The sequence below is a fragment of the Balaenoptera acutorostrata genome, chromosome 9 (genome assembly GCF_949987535.1).
Source record: "Balaenoptera acutorostrata chromosome 9, mBalAcu1.1, whole genome shotgun sequence".
Lineage (NCBI taxonomy): Eukaryota > Metazoa > Chordata > Mammalia > Artiodactyla > Balaenopteridae > Balaenoptera > Balaenoptera acutorostrata.
The window spans coordinates 40,900,125-40,920,700 of record NC_080072.1 but is presented as its reverse complement, the minus strand read 5'-3'; the positions used below and the strand labels follow the sequence as shown (position 1 = coordinate 40,920,700).

The window sequence follows — 20,576 nt, the reverse complement described above, 5'->3', positions numbered from 1 at the left end:
AAAAAATCAGTAAGGATATTGAAGACCTGGACAGCACTGTCAACAAACTTTACCTAGTTTACATTGATAGAACTTGCCAACCAACAAAAGAACTAGTAATTCAATAACAGAAAGATATCTTGAAAATCTGTAAATATTAGGAAATAACACTTCTAAATGACACACAGATCAAAGAAGAAATCAAAAGGGAAATGAGAAAGTATTTTGAATTGAATAAAAATGTAAACACCACATATTAAAATTTATGGAACACAGCTAAAGCAGTACTTAGACGTAAATTTTATAGCACTAAAACCTATATTGAAAAAGCGGGTCTCAAATCAATGATCTCAGCTTTCACCTTAAGAAACTAGAAAAAGAAGGGCAACATAAACCCAAAGTATGCAGAAAAAAATGAAATAATAAGACTAAAAGCAGAAATCAATAAAATAGAAAAAAGGAAAGCAATATTAAATTTGATGTATTTACATTCAGATAGCATAAATGAGAGGTGACATCAATAAATATTCTACAAATATTAAAAGATATGTATTATGAACAAATCTATGCCAATAGATTAAAAAATTTAGATAAAATGCACTTAAATAAACCACATAACTTAGATGAAATAGATAACCTCAATAGCCCTATATCTATTTTTAAAAACTGTTTTTGTAGTTAAAAACCTTCCCCAAAAGAAAACTCCAAGCCCAGATGGTTTCATTAATGAAGTCTTTCAAGTATTTAAAAAGTAATAATACCTACTGTACACAAATTCTTCCAGAAAATTGTATAGAAGGTAATACTTCACAACTCATTCTATCAATATAAGGCTACAGTAATCAAGTAATCAAGATAATGGCATAAAAAAATAGGCAATAGATCAATGGAACAGAATACAGACTCCAGAAATAAACCTATATCTATATGGTCAACTTATTTTCAACAAAAGTGCCAAGGCAATTTAATGGGGAAAAAGATAATCTTTTCAGACAATGGCACTAGAACAATTGGACAGCCATAAGCCAAAATATATACCACAAACTTCACCTCACCCTATTACAAAAATTACCTCAAAACGAATCATACATCTAAATTAAAAGCTAAAACTATAAAACTTCTAATGGAATGCATAGAAAAAAATCTTAGTAACATTGGGTTTTGCAAAAATTTCTTGAATGTAACATAAAAAGCATGAAATATAAAACAAAAGCAAGAGGGGGAGACCTTAAAGATGATGGAGGAGTAAGACGTGGAGATCACCATCCTCCCCACAAATACATCAGAAATACATCTACATGTAGAACAACTCCTACAGAACACCTACTGAACACTGGCAGAAGACCCCAGACTTCCCAAAAGGCAAGAAACTCCCCACGTACCTGGGTAGGGCAAAAGAAAAAAGAAGAAACAGAGACAAAAGAATAGGGACAGGACCTGCACATCTGGGAGGGAGCTGTGAAGGAGGAAAAGTTTCCACACACTAGGAAGCCCCTTCACTGGTGGAGACGGGGGGTGGCGGGGGGGGAAGCTTCAGAGCCACGGAGGAGAGCGCAGCAACGGGGGTGCAGAGGGCAAAACAGAGAGATTCCCGCACAGAGGATCAGTGCTGACCAGCACTCACCAGCCCGAGATGTTTGCCTGCTCACCAGCCGGAGCGGGTTGGGGCTGGGAGCTGAGGCTCGGGCTTCGGAGGTGAGATCCCAGGGAGAGGACTGGGGTTGGCTGTGTGAACACAGCCTGAAGGGGGCTAATGCACCACAGCTAGCCGGGAGGGAGTCTGGGAAAAAGTCTGGTACTGCCTAAGAGGCAAGAGACCATTGTTTCCAGGTGCACGAGGAGAGGGGATTCAGAGCACCGCCTAAACAAGCTCCAGAGATGGGCGTGAGCCACAGCTATCAGCGTGGACACCAGAGACGGGCATGAAACGCTAAGGCTGCTGCTGCTGCCACCAAGAAGCCTGTGTGCAGGCACAGGTCACTATCCACACCGCCCCTCATGGGAGCCTGTGCAGCCCGCCACTGCCAGGGTCCCGTGATCCAGGGACAACTTCCTTGGGACAACACATGGCGCGCCTCAGCCTGTTGCAACGTCACGCCGGCCTCTGCCACCACAAGCTCACCCTGCATTCTGTACCCCTCCCTCCCCAGGGCCTGAGGGAGCCAGAGCCCCCTAATCAGCTGCTACTTTAACCCCGTCCTGTCTGGGCGAAGAACAGACGCCCTCAGGCGACCTACACGCAGATGTGGGGCCAAATCCACAGCTGAACCCCAGGAGCTGTGCGAACAAAGAAGAGAAAGGTAAATCTCTCCCAGCAGCCTCAGGAGCAGTGGATTAAATCTCCACAATCAACTTGATGTACCCTGCATCTGTGGAATAACTGAATAGACAACAACTCATCCCAAAATTGAGGCAGTGGACTTTGGGAGCAAATGTAGACTTGGGGTTTGCTTTCTGCATCTAATTTGATTCTGGTTTTATGTTTATCTTAGTTTAGTATTTAGAGTATATTATCATTGGTCGATTTGTTTATTGATTTGGTTGCTCTCTTACTTTTTTTATACATAGATATAGTTTTTTTTCCTTTTTCTCTTTTTGTGAGTGTGTGTGTGTATGTGTATGCTTTTTTGTGTGAGTTTGTCTGTATAGATTTGCTTTTACCATTTGTCCTAGGGTTTTGTCTGTCCATTTTTTGTTCTTTGTTTTTTGGTTTTAGTATAGTTTTCAGCGCTTATTATCACTGGTGGATCTGTTTTTTTGTTTGATTGCTCTCTTCTTTCGTATTTTTTCTTTTTATTAATTACTTTTTAATTTTTTATTTTTAATAATTTCCTTTTTTTATTTTAATAACTCTTTCTTTCTTTCCCTCTTTCTTTCTTTCTTTTCTTTTCTTTTCTTCTTTTTTTCTCCCTTTTCTTCTGAGCCATGGGGCTGACAGGGTCTTGGTGCTCCGGCCGGGTGTCAGGCCTAAGCCTCTAAGTTGGGAGCGCAGAGTTCAGGACATTGGACCACCAGAGACCTCCTGGCTCCACGTAATATCAAATGGTGAAAGTTCTCCCAGAGATCTCCATCTCAACGCTAAGACCCAGCTCCATTCAATGACCAGCAAGCTACACTGCTGGACACCCTATGCCAAACAACTAGCAAGACAAGAACACAACCCCACCCATTAGCAGAGAGGCTGCCTAAAATCATAATAAGGTCACAGACACCCCAAAACACACCACTGGATGTGGTCCTGCCCTCCAGAAAGACAAGATCAAGCCTTTTGCCTTGGGTGTTTTCCTCGCTTTTAGGGGGTTGGCATCCTTTTAATCATTATCCTACTGCTTATCTCTCCAAAGCACTGTATGTATATAGCTATCATAAGCAAAAGTATATTGAAATTGTTTTTAATACTACGTGATGCTGAACTATGGGACCATAAGGAGGGTGTAGATATGAATTGTACATATGTGAGTGAGTTTGGTAATGACACCAGAACACAGGCAGCAGTCCCCTCCACCAGGAAGCCTGCACAACCCACTGAACCAACCTTACCCACTGGTCACAGACACCAAAAACAACAGGAACTATGAACCTGCAGCCTGCGAAAAGGAGACCCCAAACACAGTAAGTTAAGCAAAATGAGAAGACAGAGAAACACACAGCAGATGAAGAAGCAAGGTAAAAACCCACCAGACCTAACAAATGAAGAGGAAATAGGCAGTCTACCTGCAAAAGAATTCAGAATAATGATAGTAAAGATGATCCAAAATCTTGGAAATAGAATAGAGAAAATACAAGAAATGTTTAACAAGAACCTAGAAGAACTAAAGAGCAAACAAACAATGATGACCAACACAATAAATGAAAAATTCTCTAGAAGCGATCAATAGCAGAATAACTGAGGCAGAAGAACGGATAAGTGACCTGGAAGATAAAATAGTGGAAATAACTACCGCAGAGCAGAATAAAGAATGAAAAGAATTGAGGACAGTCTCAGAGACCTCTGGGACACCACTAAATGCACCAACATTCGAATTATAGGGGTCCCAGAAGAAGAAGATAAAAAAAAAAAAACAACGGACTGAGAAAATATTTGAAGAGATTATAGTTGAAAACTTCCCTAATATGGGAAAGGAAATAGTCAATCAAGTCCAGGAAGAGCAGAGAGTCCCGTACAAGATAAATCCAAGGAAAAACACGCCAAGACACATATTAATCAAACTATCAAAAATTAAATACAAAGAAAAAAATATTAAAAGCAGCAAGGGAAAAACAACAAATAACATACAAGGGAATCTCCATAAGGTTAACGGCTGACCTTTCAGCAGAAACTCTGCAAGCTGGAAGGGAGTAGCAGAACATATTTAAAGTGATGAAAGGTAAAAAAACTACAACCAAGATTACTCTACCCAGCAAGGATCTCATTCAGATTCGACAGAGAAATTAAAACCTTTACAGGCAAGCAAAAGCTAAGAGAATTCAGCACCACCAAACCAGCATTACAACAAATGCTAAAATAACTACTCCAGGCAGGAAGCACAAGAGAAGGAGAAGACCTACAATAACAAGCCCAAAACAATTTAAAAAATGGTAATAGGAACATACATATTGATAACTACCTTAAATGTAATTGGATTAAATACTCCAACCAAAAGACACAGACTGGCTGAATGGATACAAAAACAAGACCCGTATATATGCTGTCTAAAAGAGACCCACTTCAGACCTAGGGACACATACAGACTGAAAGTGAGGGGATGGAAAAAGATATTCCATGCAAATGGAAATCAAAAGAAAGCTGGAGCAGCAATTCTCATATCAGACAAAATAGACTTTAAAATAAAGACTATTACAAGAGACAAAGAAGGACACTATATAATAATCAAGGGATCAATCCAAGAAGAAGATATGACAATAGTAAATATTTATGTACCCAACATAGGAGCACCTCAATACATAATGCAAATGCTAACAGCCATAAAAGGGGAAATCAACAGTAACACAATCATAGTAGGGGACTTTAACACCCCACTTTCACCAATGGACAGGTCATCCAAAATGAAAATAAATAAGGAAACACAAGCTTTAAATGACACATTAAACAAATTGGACTTAATCGATATGTATAGGACATTCCATCCAAAACAACAGAATGCACTTTCTTTTCATGTGCTCATGGAACATTCTCCAGGATAGATCACATCTTGGGTCACAAATCAAGCCTTGGTTAATTTAAGAAAATTTAAATTGTATCAAGTTTCTTTTCCAACCACAGCACTATGAGACTAGATATCAATTACAGGAAAAAATCTGTAAAAAATACAAACACACGGAGTCTAAACAGTACACTACTAAATAACCAAGAGATCACTGAAGAAATCAAAGAGAAAATTTAAAAAAACCTAGAAATAAATGACAATGAAAACACGACGACCCAAAACCTATGGGATGCAGCAAAAGCAGTTCTAACAGGGAAGTTTATAGCAATAAAATCTTACCTCAAGAAACAAAAAACATCTCAAATAAACAACCTAACCTGATACCTAAAGCAATTAGAGAAAGAAGAACAAAAAAACCCCAAAGTTGGCAGAGGAAACAAATCATAAAGATCAGAGGAGACAAATCATAAAGTTGGCAGAGGAAACAAATCATAAAGAACAGATCAGAAATAAATGAAAAAGAAATGAAGGAAACAATAGCAAAGATCAATAAAACTAAAAGCTGGTTCTTTGAGAAGATAAACAAAATTGATAAACCATTAGCCAGACTCATCAAGAAAAAAAGGGAGAAGACTCAAACCAATAGAATTAGAAATGAAAAAGGAGAAGTAACAACTGACACTGCAGAAATACAAAGGATCATGAGAGATTACTACAAGCAACTATATGCCAATAAAATGAACAACCTGGAAGAAATGGACAAATTCTTAGAAAAGCACAACCTTCCGAGGCTGAACCAGGAAGAAATAGAAAATATAAACAGACCAATCAGAAGCACTGAAATTGAAACTGTGATTAAAAATCTTCCAACAAACAAAAGCTCAGGACCAGATGGCTTCACAGGCGAATTCTATAAAACATTTAGAGAAGAGCTAACACCTATCCTTCTCAAACTCTTCCAAAATATAGCAGAGGGAGGAACACTCCCAAACTCATTCTATGAGGCCACCATCACCCTGAGACCAAAAGCAGACAAAGATGTCACAAAGAACAAAAACTACAGGCCAATATCACTGATGAACATAGATGCAAAAATCCTTAGAAAATACTAGCAAACAGAATCCAACAGCACATTAAAAGGATCATACACAATGATCAAGTGGGGTTTATCCCAGGAATGCAAAGATTCTTCAATATATGCAAATCAATCAATGTGATAAACCATATTAAAAAATTGGAGGAGAAAAACCATATGATCATCTCAATAGATGCAGAAAAAGCTTTCAACAAAATTCAACACCCATTTATGAAAAAAAAACCTCTGGAAAGTAGGCATAGAGGGAACTTACTTCAACATAATAAAGGCCATATATGACAAACCCACAGCCAACATTGTTCTCAATGGTGAAAAACTGAAACCATTTCCTCTAAGATCAGGAACAAGACAAGGTTGTCCACTCTCACCACTATTATTCAACATAGTTTTGGAAGTTTTAACCACAGCAATCAGAGAAGAAAAAGAAATAAAAGGAATCCAAATCGGAAAAGAAGAAGTGAAGCTGTCACTGTTTGCAGATGACATGATACTATACATAGAGAATCCTAAAGATGCTACCAGAATACTACTAGAGCTAATCAATGAATTTGGTAAAGTAGCAGGATACAAAATTAATGCTCAGAAATCTCTTGCATTCCTATACACTAATGATGAAAAATCTGAAAGAGAAATTAAGGAAACACTCCCATTTACCATTGCAACAAAAAGAATAAAACACCTAGGAATAAACCTACCTAAGGAGACAAAAATACTGTGTGCAGAAAACTATAAGACACTGATGAAAGAAATTAAAGATGATACAAACAGATGAAAAGATATACCATGTTCCTGGACTGGAAAAATTAACACTGTGAAAATGACTGTACTACCCAAAGCAATCTACAGATTCAATGCAATCCCTATCAAACTACCAATGGCATTTTTCACAGAACTAGAACAAAAACTTTCACAATTTGTATGGAAACACAAAAGACTCTGAATAGCCAAAGCAATCTTGAGAAAGAATAATGGAGCAGGAGGAATCAGGCTTCTGGACTTCCGACTATACTACAAAGCTACAGTAATCAAGACAGTATGGTACTGGCACAAAAACAGAAATATAGATCAATGGAACAGGATAGAAAGCCCAGAGATAAACCCACGTACATATGGTCACCTTATTTTTGGTAAAGGAGGCTAGAATATACAATGGAAAAAGACAGCCTCTTCAATAAGTGGTGCTGGGAAAACTGGACAGCTACATGTAGAAGAATGAAATTAGAACACTCCCTAACACCATGCACAAAAATAAACTCAAAGTGGATTAAAAACCTAAATGTAAGGCTAGACACTATAAAACTCTTAGAGGAAAACATAGGCAGAACACTCTATGACGTAAAACACAACAAGATCCTTTTTGACCCACCTCCTAAAGAAATGGAAATAAAAACAAAAATAAACAAATGGGACCTAATGAAACAAAAGCTTTGCACAGCAAAGGAAAACATAAACAAGACGAAAAGACAACCCTCAGAATGGGAGAAAATATTTGCAAATGAAGCAACTGACAAAGGATTAATCTCCAAAATTTATAAGCAGCTCATGCAACTCAATATCAAAAACATACAACCCAATCCAAACATAGGCAGAAGACCTAAATAGACATTTCTCCAAAGAAAATATACAGATTGCCAACAAACACATGAAAGGATGCTCAACATCACTAATCATTGGAGAAATGCAAATCAAAACTACAATGAGGTATATCACCTCACACCAGTCAGAATGGCCATCATCCAAAATCTACAAACAATGAATGCTGGGGAGGGTGTGGAGCAAAGGGAACCCTCTTGCACTGCTGGTGGGAATGTAAATTGATACAGCCACTATGGAGAACAGTATGGAGGGTCCTTAAAAAACTAAAAATAGAACTACCATACGACCCAGCAATCCCACTACTGGGCATATACCCTAAGAAAAACATAATTCAAAAAGAGTCATGTAGTACAATGTTCATTGCAGCTCTATTTACAATAGCCAGGACATGGAAGCAACCTAAGTGTCCATCAACAGATGAATGGATAAAGAAGATGTGGCACATATATACAATGGAATATTACTCAGCCATAAAAAGAAATGAAATTGAGTTATTTGTAGTGAGGTGGATGGACCTAGAGTCTGTCATACAGAGTGAAGTAAGTCAGAAAGGGAAAAACAAATACCGTATGCTAACACATATATATGGAATCTAAAAAAAAAAAATGGTTCTGGAGAACCTAGGGGCAGGACAGGAATAAAGATGCAGACATAGAGAATGGACTTGAGGACACAGGGAGGGGGAAGGGTAAGCTGGCACAAAGTGAGAGAGTGGTATGGACATATATACACTACCAAATGTAAAATAGCTAGCTAGCGGGAAGCAGCCACATGGCACAGAGAGATCAGCTCAGTGCTTTTTGACCACCTAGAGTGGTGGGATAGGGAGGGTAGGAGGGAGACGCAAGAGGGAGGAGATATCGGGATATACGTATATGTATAGCTGATTCACTTTGTTATAAAGCAGAAACTAACACACCATCGTAAAGCAATTATACTCCAATAAAGATGTTAAAAAAAAAAAAGAAAAGAAAAGCAATAAATTGGACTTTGTCAAAAGTTAAAGCTCTCAAAGGACACTTAAAATTAAAAGGCAAGCCACAGGCCAGTAAAAAATATATACAAAACATTATCGGATAAATAACTTGTATTTTTAAAAAATATTAAAAAATACTCTTACAACTCAATAAAAAAGAAGACAACCCCAATTTAAAAAAACAGCAAGATGTAAAATGCACTTCAACAAAGTAGATACATGGATGACAAACAAGCACATGAAAAGAGCTCAACATCATCAGTCATTAGGGCAATTAAAATTAAAACCACAATGAGCCACCACTACAAACCACTTGAATAGCTAAAATTGAAGACTAAACATACAAAGTGTTGTTAAGAATGTGGGACAGCTGGAACTTTTACACATTGCTAGTAGGAATGTAAAATGGTAAACCACTTTGGAAAAATCAGCAGTTCTTATAAAGTTAAACATGCACCTAGGTAACCTAGCCATTCCATTCCTACGTATTTACCCAAAAGAAAAGAAAGCATATGTCCATTCAGAGACAAATGTTCAAAGCAGCTTCATTTGTAATAGCCAAAAACTAGAATTCTAGAACCTAAATGGATAATCAAATTGTGGTATATCCATACAATGAAATACTACTCCTCAATTTTAAAAATAAGTTATTGACATGCACATGAGTGAATCTCAAAATAATTATGCCGAATGAAAGAACCTAGACAAAAAAGAGTACATAATGTATGATTCCACTTACATAAACCAAAACTTTTAATGCAATCTATAGTGGCAACAGATCAGTGATTGCCTGGGGATGAGGCTGAAAACAGATCAAGGAGGGGTAGGAGTAAGGGACTCTGAAGGGGCATTAAGAAACCATTAGGGGTTATGGATATGTAAATTACCTTGACTGTGGAAATGGCTTCACTGGTGTATATGTATATCAAAACATCAAATTAAACACTTTAAATATATGCAGTTTATTATATGCCAATTATATCTCAATAAAGCAATTAAAAAAACATGCAGTAGGTAATATTCTCACTTTACAGGTGAGGAAGCTAAGGCTCCAAGAGGCTATATGATTTGCCTAAGATCACAGCTATTACACAGCAGTATCCAGGGGTGGCAGGAATTCCACACGGTATATTTTTAAACTAATATGAAGTAACTAATACAGTTCTGATTCACAGAAGGTACTCAAAAGTTGTTTTGGAGTTTTAAAATTTAAACGCATATAAAAAGCTTAAGATGTGAAAAAGTAATAGATTTCAACTTTCCCATAGGATATATAAATCTTTAAAGAAGATTTTTTAACCCAAAATATCTTAATTGATAGAATGTATGAGAGGTAGAGTTTCTGTTATTCATTCAAAAAGCATTTTACTGGAACCTATTATGTGCTACATAATATGAACAACTTGCTAGGCACAAATGAGACAGATATTTAAGTCATACACAGGTTATGAAAGAGCACCCTTTGATGATGTACTGGCAAGGGGCTCAGTTTGTCAGCAGGCTAAGGTACAGACAGTTGAATGGACAGGAACAGCTACCATAGGTCTCCAAGAAGAAACAATGGGCAAAGCACTTCCCAGAGATGAATTACTAGGTTTTTCATCAGTTACTTTTTTGCTCTTTTTCATATATGTATATTTCATCTCCTCCTACAATAGATTATAAATTCCTGATGACTAATTCTTTGTTTACCATTTTAAATTCCACCTCATGTCCAGAAGAGTCCTGAATTCATATTCTTATTGAGTGAATGAATAAATTAATTAATGCATATTAGTGTTAGTCTGAATGATAAGGTAATGAGAATGATAAGGATCCTTTTCAAAATCAACTTGACTTTATCCCATTTCCTTGAAAAAGTCTATTTTTTAAATCTTATTTCAATGTCTTTTCTTACTCATGAGTGTATTTTCCTGCACTATTTCCTTTTCCCTTGAAAGAGACAAGTAGAGGGGACCTATATCCAAACCATGATATTTGCTGTGACTATACCTTCTGTGGAGGACAGAATGTAGCAATATAACCAGGGAGTTGTACTCATCATTTTATCTGTGCAAACCCGTTTTATTCCTCACAGATGTCAGGTACTAATCCCTACGTGAAAACCACCTGATAGGAATGCCATAATCTCCAGTATCTTCACTTTTCTCACTCATGGTAGCCAAGTTTTACCTTATGCCCCTTAAATCAACAAGGCCCTGCCTGTGCACTTGATTGAGCTCCTAGTGTTAATATCTTCTGTGTTTATGTTATGCCTTTAAATCATCAAAGTAATTTTATCTTTAAGTATATTCTCATTCTTTTAAAAACACATCTTCCTTCCAGGCCTCCATGGGAAGAAAAAATATCCTCAATTTTCAGTGGGAATCTAACCAACGAGATGCAAGGGATTTGAGCGTTGACAAGAGATAATTAGCAAGATATTTTCCCTCTGCCTTTTCAAAAATTCAGTGCTGTGATGAATAACAGGAACAGGAAAAAGCAATGAGTAATTTTGACTCCTTTCTTTTCCTCATGCTCCCCACCACATATAATCTAGTCTTACTGATGCCACACTGGCAAAGTCTCTTCTTTCTGTTCCTAACATTCTGTTCTCAAAATACCCACTCTTCACTCTTGTTTAAACCTCTTACCTCCTGCTTGAAGTATCTTACAAGGTGTTTCTCTAGTTAAAGTCTTTTGTTTTTCCTCTAATCTACTCTACAAACTGCTGGCTGAACTAACTTTTCAAAAATTTTTCAAAAGCAAAGCTCTTGCCATACCGCTCAGCTATTTGGTTTGATGGCCCCCTAAGATCTACCAAATACCTTAGCTTAGCCTTATGGACCACAATGATATGATCACACTAAGTTTTCTAGCTTATAGATACCCTATACCTCAGTCAAACTGGACTTCTCATTGTTCTCAATCCCATACTTCCCTGTTTCCTTCCATCCGTCCCATACCCATGCTTGTGCTAGTCCTCTCACTACCAGGATGCACCTCTCTCTGCATCTCCTATTCCACTGATAAAATTCTATTCAACTTTCAAAGAATATCAAAAAGTCTGCTTCCTAAATTAAGGTCCTTCTTAAGGGATGTATCTTTAATTCTTACGAACTCCCTAGATACAATTTTTTATTTTACTAAGGCATTTAACATATTCTGCATAGGGAATTACATATCTCCTCTGCTTATCTCCTCTGCAATAATCAATTCAACTTAATTAACATTTATTAATCCCTCCTTTGAACCACACACTGAGTTAGACACAGGGACACAAAAAGGAGTAAGAGAGTTTAATAATTATGTCTAGATTCTAAGGTTCTTGATGGCAGGAACTCTGTACACTTGCATTTGTTTCCAATGCAGCATCTAATGTTCTGCTGTGAATACACTCAGCACCCAGTATATATTTGTGGAGTTGAATTAATTTCCAACAGATGCTAAGCCCTCTCCTTGGAAGAAAATATTTGCTACCAAAAAAGGATTTACCATAACTGCAAAACAGATACACACATCTTTAAATAGTTTTCAGAGGGCAACTTGGAGGTCAGATTGACCACTGATTACACCATCCAATGTGAAGACCTTAATGGCTCAGATCACTCCTCACTAAGATACTAACTTCCAAGTAGGCCAGGCTGCTTCAAATGATAGATTCCCAGATGGCCAGAGCTTCCAAAATTGTCATTTGGTCCAGAAAAGATGGTTATTGCTTCACATCACAAAAATCTGTTTCTTGTACCCTCTTGGGAATTTAAATAGGACTCTTTTAAGTTGACATCAAGATTTAAATATGTATCCATTCAATATACCTGGGAGATACACAATTCCTGTTTGAACTAACCACATCTATACAGCCATAAAAATGTACGCTTTCAAGGCTGCATAGCATCGCTGGAAGCCTAACTACAATGACACCTTTCCACACTATGAACCTTGCATTTACTCTCTACATTCTTACATTTCCTCCCATCCTGGGAAATAGAATGGAAAAACACAGTAAGGCTTTTTTAAAAGATGACACCAGGAATAAAAGGAAATGAAATGGTTGATAGTGTCATGCAAAAACCAATATTAAAACAAAAAACTTCTTGACAATGATATTTGTCAAGGAAAAATTCAAGCAACGATCTAAATTAAGGGTCAATCTCAGAGAATGAAAGAAAGAAGTACACTCTCTTTGTGTAGGAGAAACAGAAACTCCAAAATCTAGAATATGAAATCTGTATTTCTGGACAGAACTGTTAGCATAAAATGGTTGCATTATTTCAACAGGATGTCAAAAAGATGGGACAGCCTTTTTCATGGCATTCAGTCTCAGGGTAAGATGTAAGAGTTCTCAGAATAAGATGTAAACAGATTTGAGGGGCTCTAAGACAGCTGAACTTTGGGAAATTTTATCAATTAAGTATATAATCAAGAATATTCTAAATGAAGTGAAACTGTGCTGGTGTTCTAGAGTGGGAAGAGATGTGATCTGAAATCAAACAGACTGTGTTTGAATCCCAGCTCTGCCTTTTTTTTCTTTGCATTCCTTCCTTCTTTCCTTTATCTTTTGTTTTTGTTGTTGTTCATTTGTTTATTTATTCAGCAAATATCTACTAGGAACTTAGTACATGTCATGCACTGTGCTAGAAACTGGGTATATAGGTTTGAACAAAATAGTCTTGGTCTCTACCCTGACAGGGCTTTTAGTTTAGTGAAGAAAATAGACATTACGTAAACATACAAATACAGGATAACTACTAATCATTTTAAGTGCTATGAAGGTAAAAAATAAATCAGAATTTATAGAAAATAACCAGGGATTTGGGGGATTTGTTAAAAGGATTAAAAATAACAAGGTAAAAGTGCCTTGCCCAATGCCTAGAACATACAGGTGTTCAACACAAGCAACAGCTATTTTTAACTTCTCTCTGCCAAATATAGACACTTGATTCCCTCACCTTCGTCTCTTGACAGAGAAACTGGGAAGTATTAAAGCACTGGTAGGTGCTGTTGGGGGAGAGCGGCAGTCTATTCGCTCCAGACACTGCAAACTGATGCATAGCTTGTTGTTCTATCAGTGTTCTATATAATCATAACCTTGACCAATCCACAACTTTCTTTCAGGCATATCTGGGTTTCATCTCCTGCTTAGTATCCTTGAGTTAATTTATAAATTCTCCCCTTTTGGTTGCATAGGATATTAACCCCCTTTAACGCTAAGTCAAACTATTCTCAAGAAACAACCCACATCAAGAAATGAGATGAATTCACTCAATGTGGAAGACTTGCCAGAAGAACACAACTAAGGACCTCCCTTAAGGTTGTGAGTATATGGTTTCATAGAATATCTCACTGCAGGAAGTCTTTCTGAAAACTTAAAAGTTCTCCTTTTAGACCATGATTATTCCTCTATCTTGTTCTTAGTGAGCAAACACTCAACAAGTCTTAAAATTTGACAAATCCTAATTCACGTTTAGCAAACTGCTGGGTCAATAAAGATTATAATTTCTTTCCAATTATCTTATCTTCATCACCTCACAAGAGTAAAACTAATTCCAAATTTCCTCAGTTTCTTTGATTGCATAAAATGGCTGAGAGTGCTCTTAGTTCATATAAGAAACCCAATGAGGACTCTTTAGTCCTTAATCAAAAAGGTGACCCTGCACACAACTTAAGGAACACATGTTAGGTATTACTTTACAGCTTGGCAAGCAGCATACATACTAATTGAAAACAAACTATCTCTAAATGAAAGAAAGGACAGAAAGGATGGAGGGAAAGGAAGGACAGGAAGAAAGGGAAGTAGAGGGAGAAAGGAAAGGAAGGAAGATACATCACACTAAAAAATCACTTTATAGAAATGTGATTTCAAAGAGCTTTCCAACCTCCAAAACTAAAAACATCATATACCATAATTGAAACCTAATTCATATGATTCCTTGTTCTAGAAGATATAAGGATGCTACTTGGTCATGGTTACAATGAGACCTTTCTAAAGGTATCCCATGTAAAATATAGAGTGTGATACATAGATGATTATTTTCATATATTTCTATATTAATCTTTACCCAGATAAAGCAAAATTATTCTCACTGGTTTTTTACCAGGGAGGTACCCATTTCCTAAAATTCCTACAGTTGTCCTTAGAATGCATTGAATTGAAATCAATAAAATTGAAACAGATTAGGGAAAAAAGAAAAAAAAAACTATAGAACTCCTTTTAAATTACTATTGTCAGACCCAAACAAGTATTTCCACATCTTAAAAAACGGTCCTCAAATCCATTTTGTGATTTTACAAAAATCTCCTATTTCAGTCATTTCCTATTTCAATAATTTCTCTCCTTTTTGTCTCCTCGTCTCAATTACTGCAGTGAAATTGGAGGGACAGGTATTTCTTCCATTTGTTCAACCATATCTTCCCCTCAGAAAGCTCCAGGTGCTCAAGGTTTTCTGACACTCAGCTCTCTTGTTTACATCCACATTTTTCATGCTTTACTTTCTCAGCCGTCCGCCAGATATTGCCTTGCAGCTATCTATTCTGTGACTGCAAGTCCAGGGAAAAATTCTCTGTAACTAGTCACAAAATCCAAAAAGCACCTGGAGATCAATCCTGACCACCCCAATGTGGAGACCCTGCGGCAGAAGGCAGAGGCAGACAAGAATGACAAGGCTGTCAAGGACCTGGTGGTGCTGCTGTTCGAAACTGCACTGCTCTCTTCCGGCTTCTCGCTTGAGGATCCCCAGACCCACTCCAGCCGCATCTACCGCATGATCAAGCTAGGCTTGGGCATTGATGAAGATGAAGTGACAGCAGAGGAGCCCAGTACTGCTGTTCCTGATGAGATCCCCCCCTTGAGGATGATGAGGATGCCTCTCGCATGGAAGAAGTAGATTAGGAATTTCTACCTGCAGACTTTGTTCCCTCTGTACAGTGTCCCCATGGCTCCCCCAGCAGCAGCCCCAGTGGCCTTGGCCCACTTGGTTCCTTCGGCTGATGTCTAGTGGTTTTATTTCTGCCCTTCTGTCTAAGGCAGTATATAAGGGCCTCAAGCCCTATTCCTTTCCACATTTGACAAGGGGTTTGAATGTTGTGTATTGTGTTTTTTTGTTTGTTTTGTTCTGAAATTAAAGTATGCAAAATAAAGATGATGCAGGTTTTTTATTAAAAAAAAAAAATCAACAGTGGATTCCACATACTGCCACTACCAGGGACAAAGCCCAAAATGTTTCCATCCCTTAAAGCTGTCAACCATTCAGTGAGAGTGCACTTGATGCTGTATCAGATATCAAATTATGTGCAACCAATCTCACCTTAAAACAACCCATTCTAATTGATGATGCCATATATATGTAATAATTGGAAGAAAAATAATATTCACAAGAGGAATAACACCTGTATTTCTTTTGTACTATGTTCAATGAAACTCAGAACACTAGTGGTAATAATTAAAAACCAAGTCATAGGCTTGTTACCAGCTGCCATAGCTTGAAGAAAAAAAATAATCTATATTCTGCCTAATGTAGGCAGTTATAGGGGTGCAGACCTGGATTCCATTGATGCTATTGCTTAATTATCTACTATACGTGGGTCAAAAAGGTAAAAATAGTAATTAACTGTCAAACATACCTTTTTGTTGTATTTGTATTTTCCAAAGGTATAAAAGAGCCCAAAGGTGAAATAAAAATAGAAAATCTGCTTTGATTAATGAATTCATTCACTTAAGTTTATATGAAACTGTGTGAGCTGAAAAGAAAGAGAAAGAGCTAACTCCAGTACAGCTTCTATCCAAAGAAAACTCCACCCACATAAACTCTCTAGTAACAAATCAATTTTTAAACCCTTAGGTTAGGGACCATCTTTTTTTCTCTTGCAAGCACTTGTTAAGCAAATAATAATAAAAACAGGAATTACATCATGTGGACAAACTTTTTGACTGATTAAACATTAAAAATAAGTCTTTTTTGCCAGTCATCAATGGAAGATAATGCTTAGGAAATTAATCTTTTTACACAATAATTGCCTTGCATCTTTGAAAAACTCCAGTAAGAAATATGAAGAGAGACAGACAGAGAAAGAGAGAGAGTAGGGCAAAAGGGAAGGAGAGACGAAGAGAGGGAGAAAGAAGAGGAGAATGCAGAAAATGTTTTTATCTTTACTGGAAATACTTAACTCACATTTTAATGTTAGGAGATGGCAAAAATTTGGTGAAATGATAAGCATTTATACCCATACCCCAAGATAACATAAAATATGTACTTCAGATAAAACTATGGGCTGAAAGTGATGTGTAGAGACAAGCATACAACAAAATGCACTAGATTTTGTTGATTATTCAAACAATCTTTATAAACTGAATAGTTACTAAAAATATTTCTATCTAAATGCTTGAGTAAATCAATGACTTTATTTTTTCCTGAATTATAAACAGACTATATTTCACATTTTATAGATTATTATATTACAAAATAATAGCTAGATGTGCATAATTAGTACATTTATGGACACTCCCTCATTTCCCTGTATTTGAGACCACCACTCAGTTCAAATTATGGCTTTATTTCCCCTTCTCTATATGCATTTAATTCCTTTAAATATTAATAAAATTTATGTAAGAATACTGGAAAATGATTAAGCCTATCTTTTTGGTTAAAAACAAGTTCAGAGAGCAGCTTTTGGGGGGAATATTCAAATTTATTAGCTGTTCTTAGCAAACTGCCCTCAAGCCCCACATTGTTTCCAATCTCAAGAAGAATTTTTCTCCAACGGGCACTGAATCACTTTAATGTTGACTCTTGTGCTGCTCTACTCCACCTTCAAATGTAGCCAGTAAATTCAGCTTTACTACAGTACTATAAAAATATGAAAGAACCATAATAGCATCTAAAAAAGAGCTGTTGGCACTATATTAGTTTAGAAAAAACCTTAAACTGAATACTAATGCAAAATTTAATGATAGTTTGCCTAGTTGCCAAAAGAGTTACAATAAGTATTTTGCCATAATGTATAAGTTATCTTGAAGGCATCTGAGACTATTACTGTGTAAGATGCAGAAAAAGTCCCCAAAGTGTCATTGTTCTCATGAGGTTTTTCGATATAAATAAATCATCAACATACTATCTTCACTGAAACACTGTCCTCTGATTAGAGGATTGCCTTAATGCGTGCAGAAACATTATAAAGAGACCGTTCTGCTTCTTTAGTAAGTCAACTTCCTTGACTGGCATCCAATATGGATCCACCTCACACCAAATTCCACTTTACAGTGAATATCGTGACTGTAAGGTTCCGGTTAAACATTTCAACAGAATCAATACAGTTTTACTTCCCTTTTCCCTTATTACCACGACCAAGTTTTTAGAGTTGAAAAGGAAACCAAGATCAAATTTAGATACGTTGTTTGAAATTAGCAAAGATGAAACACTTCAGTGCCAGACAAAAGCCCTGATTTTAAGAGTAGGTTTTTGCCTTCCCTGAAATGCCTAGCTCAGGCAGTGTATTTTTATGCCTGCAGATATTGGCATGTTTCACATTTAAGATTATGACACACCAACTTATTTCGAAATTTTTTAAATCCTCCACTGCGCATGTTTCAAGTGCTTCATGACTATCACTGATAATTGAGCAATTAACTTGAAATTACCAAATGTGCTGTGATGGCACAATATGTAGTAAGCAACATGAAAAAATAAAGAGCAGAGGAACTTAGTACAGTGAAAAAAAATTAATAAAGGGTAAAATAGGCCATAATAATAATAGTACTGAGTAAGTTTTAATGGTCCCAGGTCTTAGTAGTTTAATGGTGCCAGTAAAATGGTTTAATGAAGTAAGTCCAGAATATTACAAATTTTTAGAGCAGTTTATTCTGGTGCTACAAAAAGGAAGCTTCTTTCTAACTGGTCTTGTGTAATACACAGGGATTAGTTCAAAAAGTAAGTGTGGGAGTTTCATTAGACAAAAAAGGACAAAACAATTAGGTTAAAAATCCTGACAGGCAGATTCTTAAGAAACACAAACTTGCAAAAAATAGATGTAAAGTCTTCCTTTAAGACAGGCAAAGCAAAAACTCTAGGGCTAAACATGACTCAAGAAGTCATCAAGCTATTGTGAACATATATGCAAATCAAAAATTAAGATACATGGCTTGACATCAAGAGGGAAGGATGAAATTCAGCTATACTAAAAAAATCAGAATGCCTCTTCACTGCTCATCTCATCAAGGTCTCTAATACTGGGCTTTTCTGGCTAAAACCATAGTATGACTGTGAAGAGTAGCTCTTTAGTACTTAAATATAGCCAGTGAAGCAAATTCCATAAACCTAAACCCTACCTTATTTCGGTGGCAGGCCATCTTAAAGGTTTGCAAGGAAAACCAACAATTTAGAAAGTCAGAGAGTAAAAAGAGATTCAAAGTACAGCAAATAAAAGGACACTATTAAAAAACATTTTTTTTTCCTCAAAATTCCATCAATATTGCTCCAAAACACCACTAGGAGATTAAAAATAGGCCAGGCTGTCCTTTCAGGTATAAATTAGAAACAGAAAGTGGAGAGAGCAAAAAGAACAAGTATCTAAGGGCACTAGTATTAAAATTTAAAAGCTTAAAATGTTAACAGATATACACATTCAGATTAGCAAACTGCTTTCAATTAAAGTAGATTTCTGGCCACAGTTCACAAATGTATAGTAGCTGTGTGTATTAATGTAGATACTTCAAATGTCAGTATATCTCTAATTAACATGAGCACACAACTGTAAAACTGAGAAGACACAATTTTAAATTCCTTACATTCCCAGCATTAATGCTTTCATGGGGCAGCTCCCGTTGTCATGGAAAATGGCATTCAAGCCCTATTTGTGGATTTTCACAGCTCATCTTTTTTATTTACCTGCTCTATGTCAAGATTAGCCTGGAATAATATTTTTTAAAGATAATGCACTTAGACCTACTTGTCCTTAAAATCACAGATGTTCTCACTGAGGGAGCTTTGGTCTGGGCTACGCTCAGTTTGAAACAAATTTCTCTCCATTTTAAAATACCACAAAGAGATGATTTCATGATTCTTTTTGTTTGTTTCCTAAAAATCTATGCAATTCAAAAAATTTCAGCTGAAGCATGACATGTGGAGTTTGGAAATAGGGGGATAGGAGAATGTCAGGGAGGAGCAAATGATCGAGGAACATGAGGAAATAAAGTGGTAGAAGGTTCTCCAAAATCTCCTGCCTGACTTACTCTACCTAAACTTTTCAAAAATATTTGTACAGCAACCAAGTAGAGACTGAGATAGTGATCAGACAACAAAAGAAAGAGAGCTAAAATATTCTCGGAAAGAAGACAGATTGGTGTTATGGAAAGAGCATGGAATTTATACTTTGAATCCCTTGGTTTGAGTCCTGCCACTCTGCAAAAATAAGGATAATTCCTACTCATCTCACAGAGTTTTATGAAATTCAGCCAGTTTAATGTCTGCAAAAGCAAGTGTTATGCTGAATTAAGATATTGTTGTCATTATTAACTCAAGCATGGAGCTAAGCAATAATCATTTTTGTACCAGACAATAAAATACTTCCGGACTTTTTCAGAGAAAAAACTGCTATTAGAGACCATAAACAGAGACAGAATTTTATAAAAGGGAATTCATTATCAAATTTCTAAAAAGGCTTGGGAACCTAAAAAAGCAGGCTATCTAATTCTCTGTTTTGTTGTTGTTATTATCATTGTTTTTAACCAATCATTTACTGCCCTGGTAAAACTGAAAGGACAGAATTAATTAATTACATTTTAATTAGAGATAAAAAATTAAATGTG

The 20,576-nt window shown here is 36.5% G+C and overlaps 2 protein-coding genes across 19 annotated transcripts in view; one reads left to right on the top strand and one right to left on the bottom strand.

Annotated features, from left to right (window-relative positions):
* Positions 1-20,576, bottom strand: part of SOX6 (SRY-box transcription factor 6) — a 640,888-nt gene that overhangs the window by 520,613 nt on the left and 99,699 nt on the right. The gene's annotated exons all lie outside the window — the stretch shown is intronic.
* Positions 14,355-15,945, top strand: LOC114236818 (heat shock protein HSP 90-beta-like). The gene is given in 3 exon segments (XM_057553255.1): positions 14,355-14,421; positions 15,347-15,610; positions 15,613-15,945. Coding segments are annotated over 3 exon segments (384 nt in total). The 3' UTR covers positions 15,666-15,945.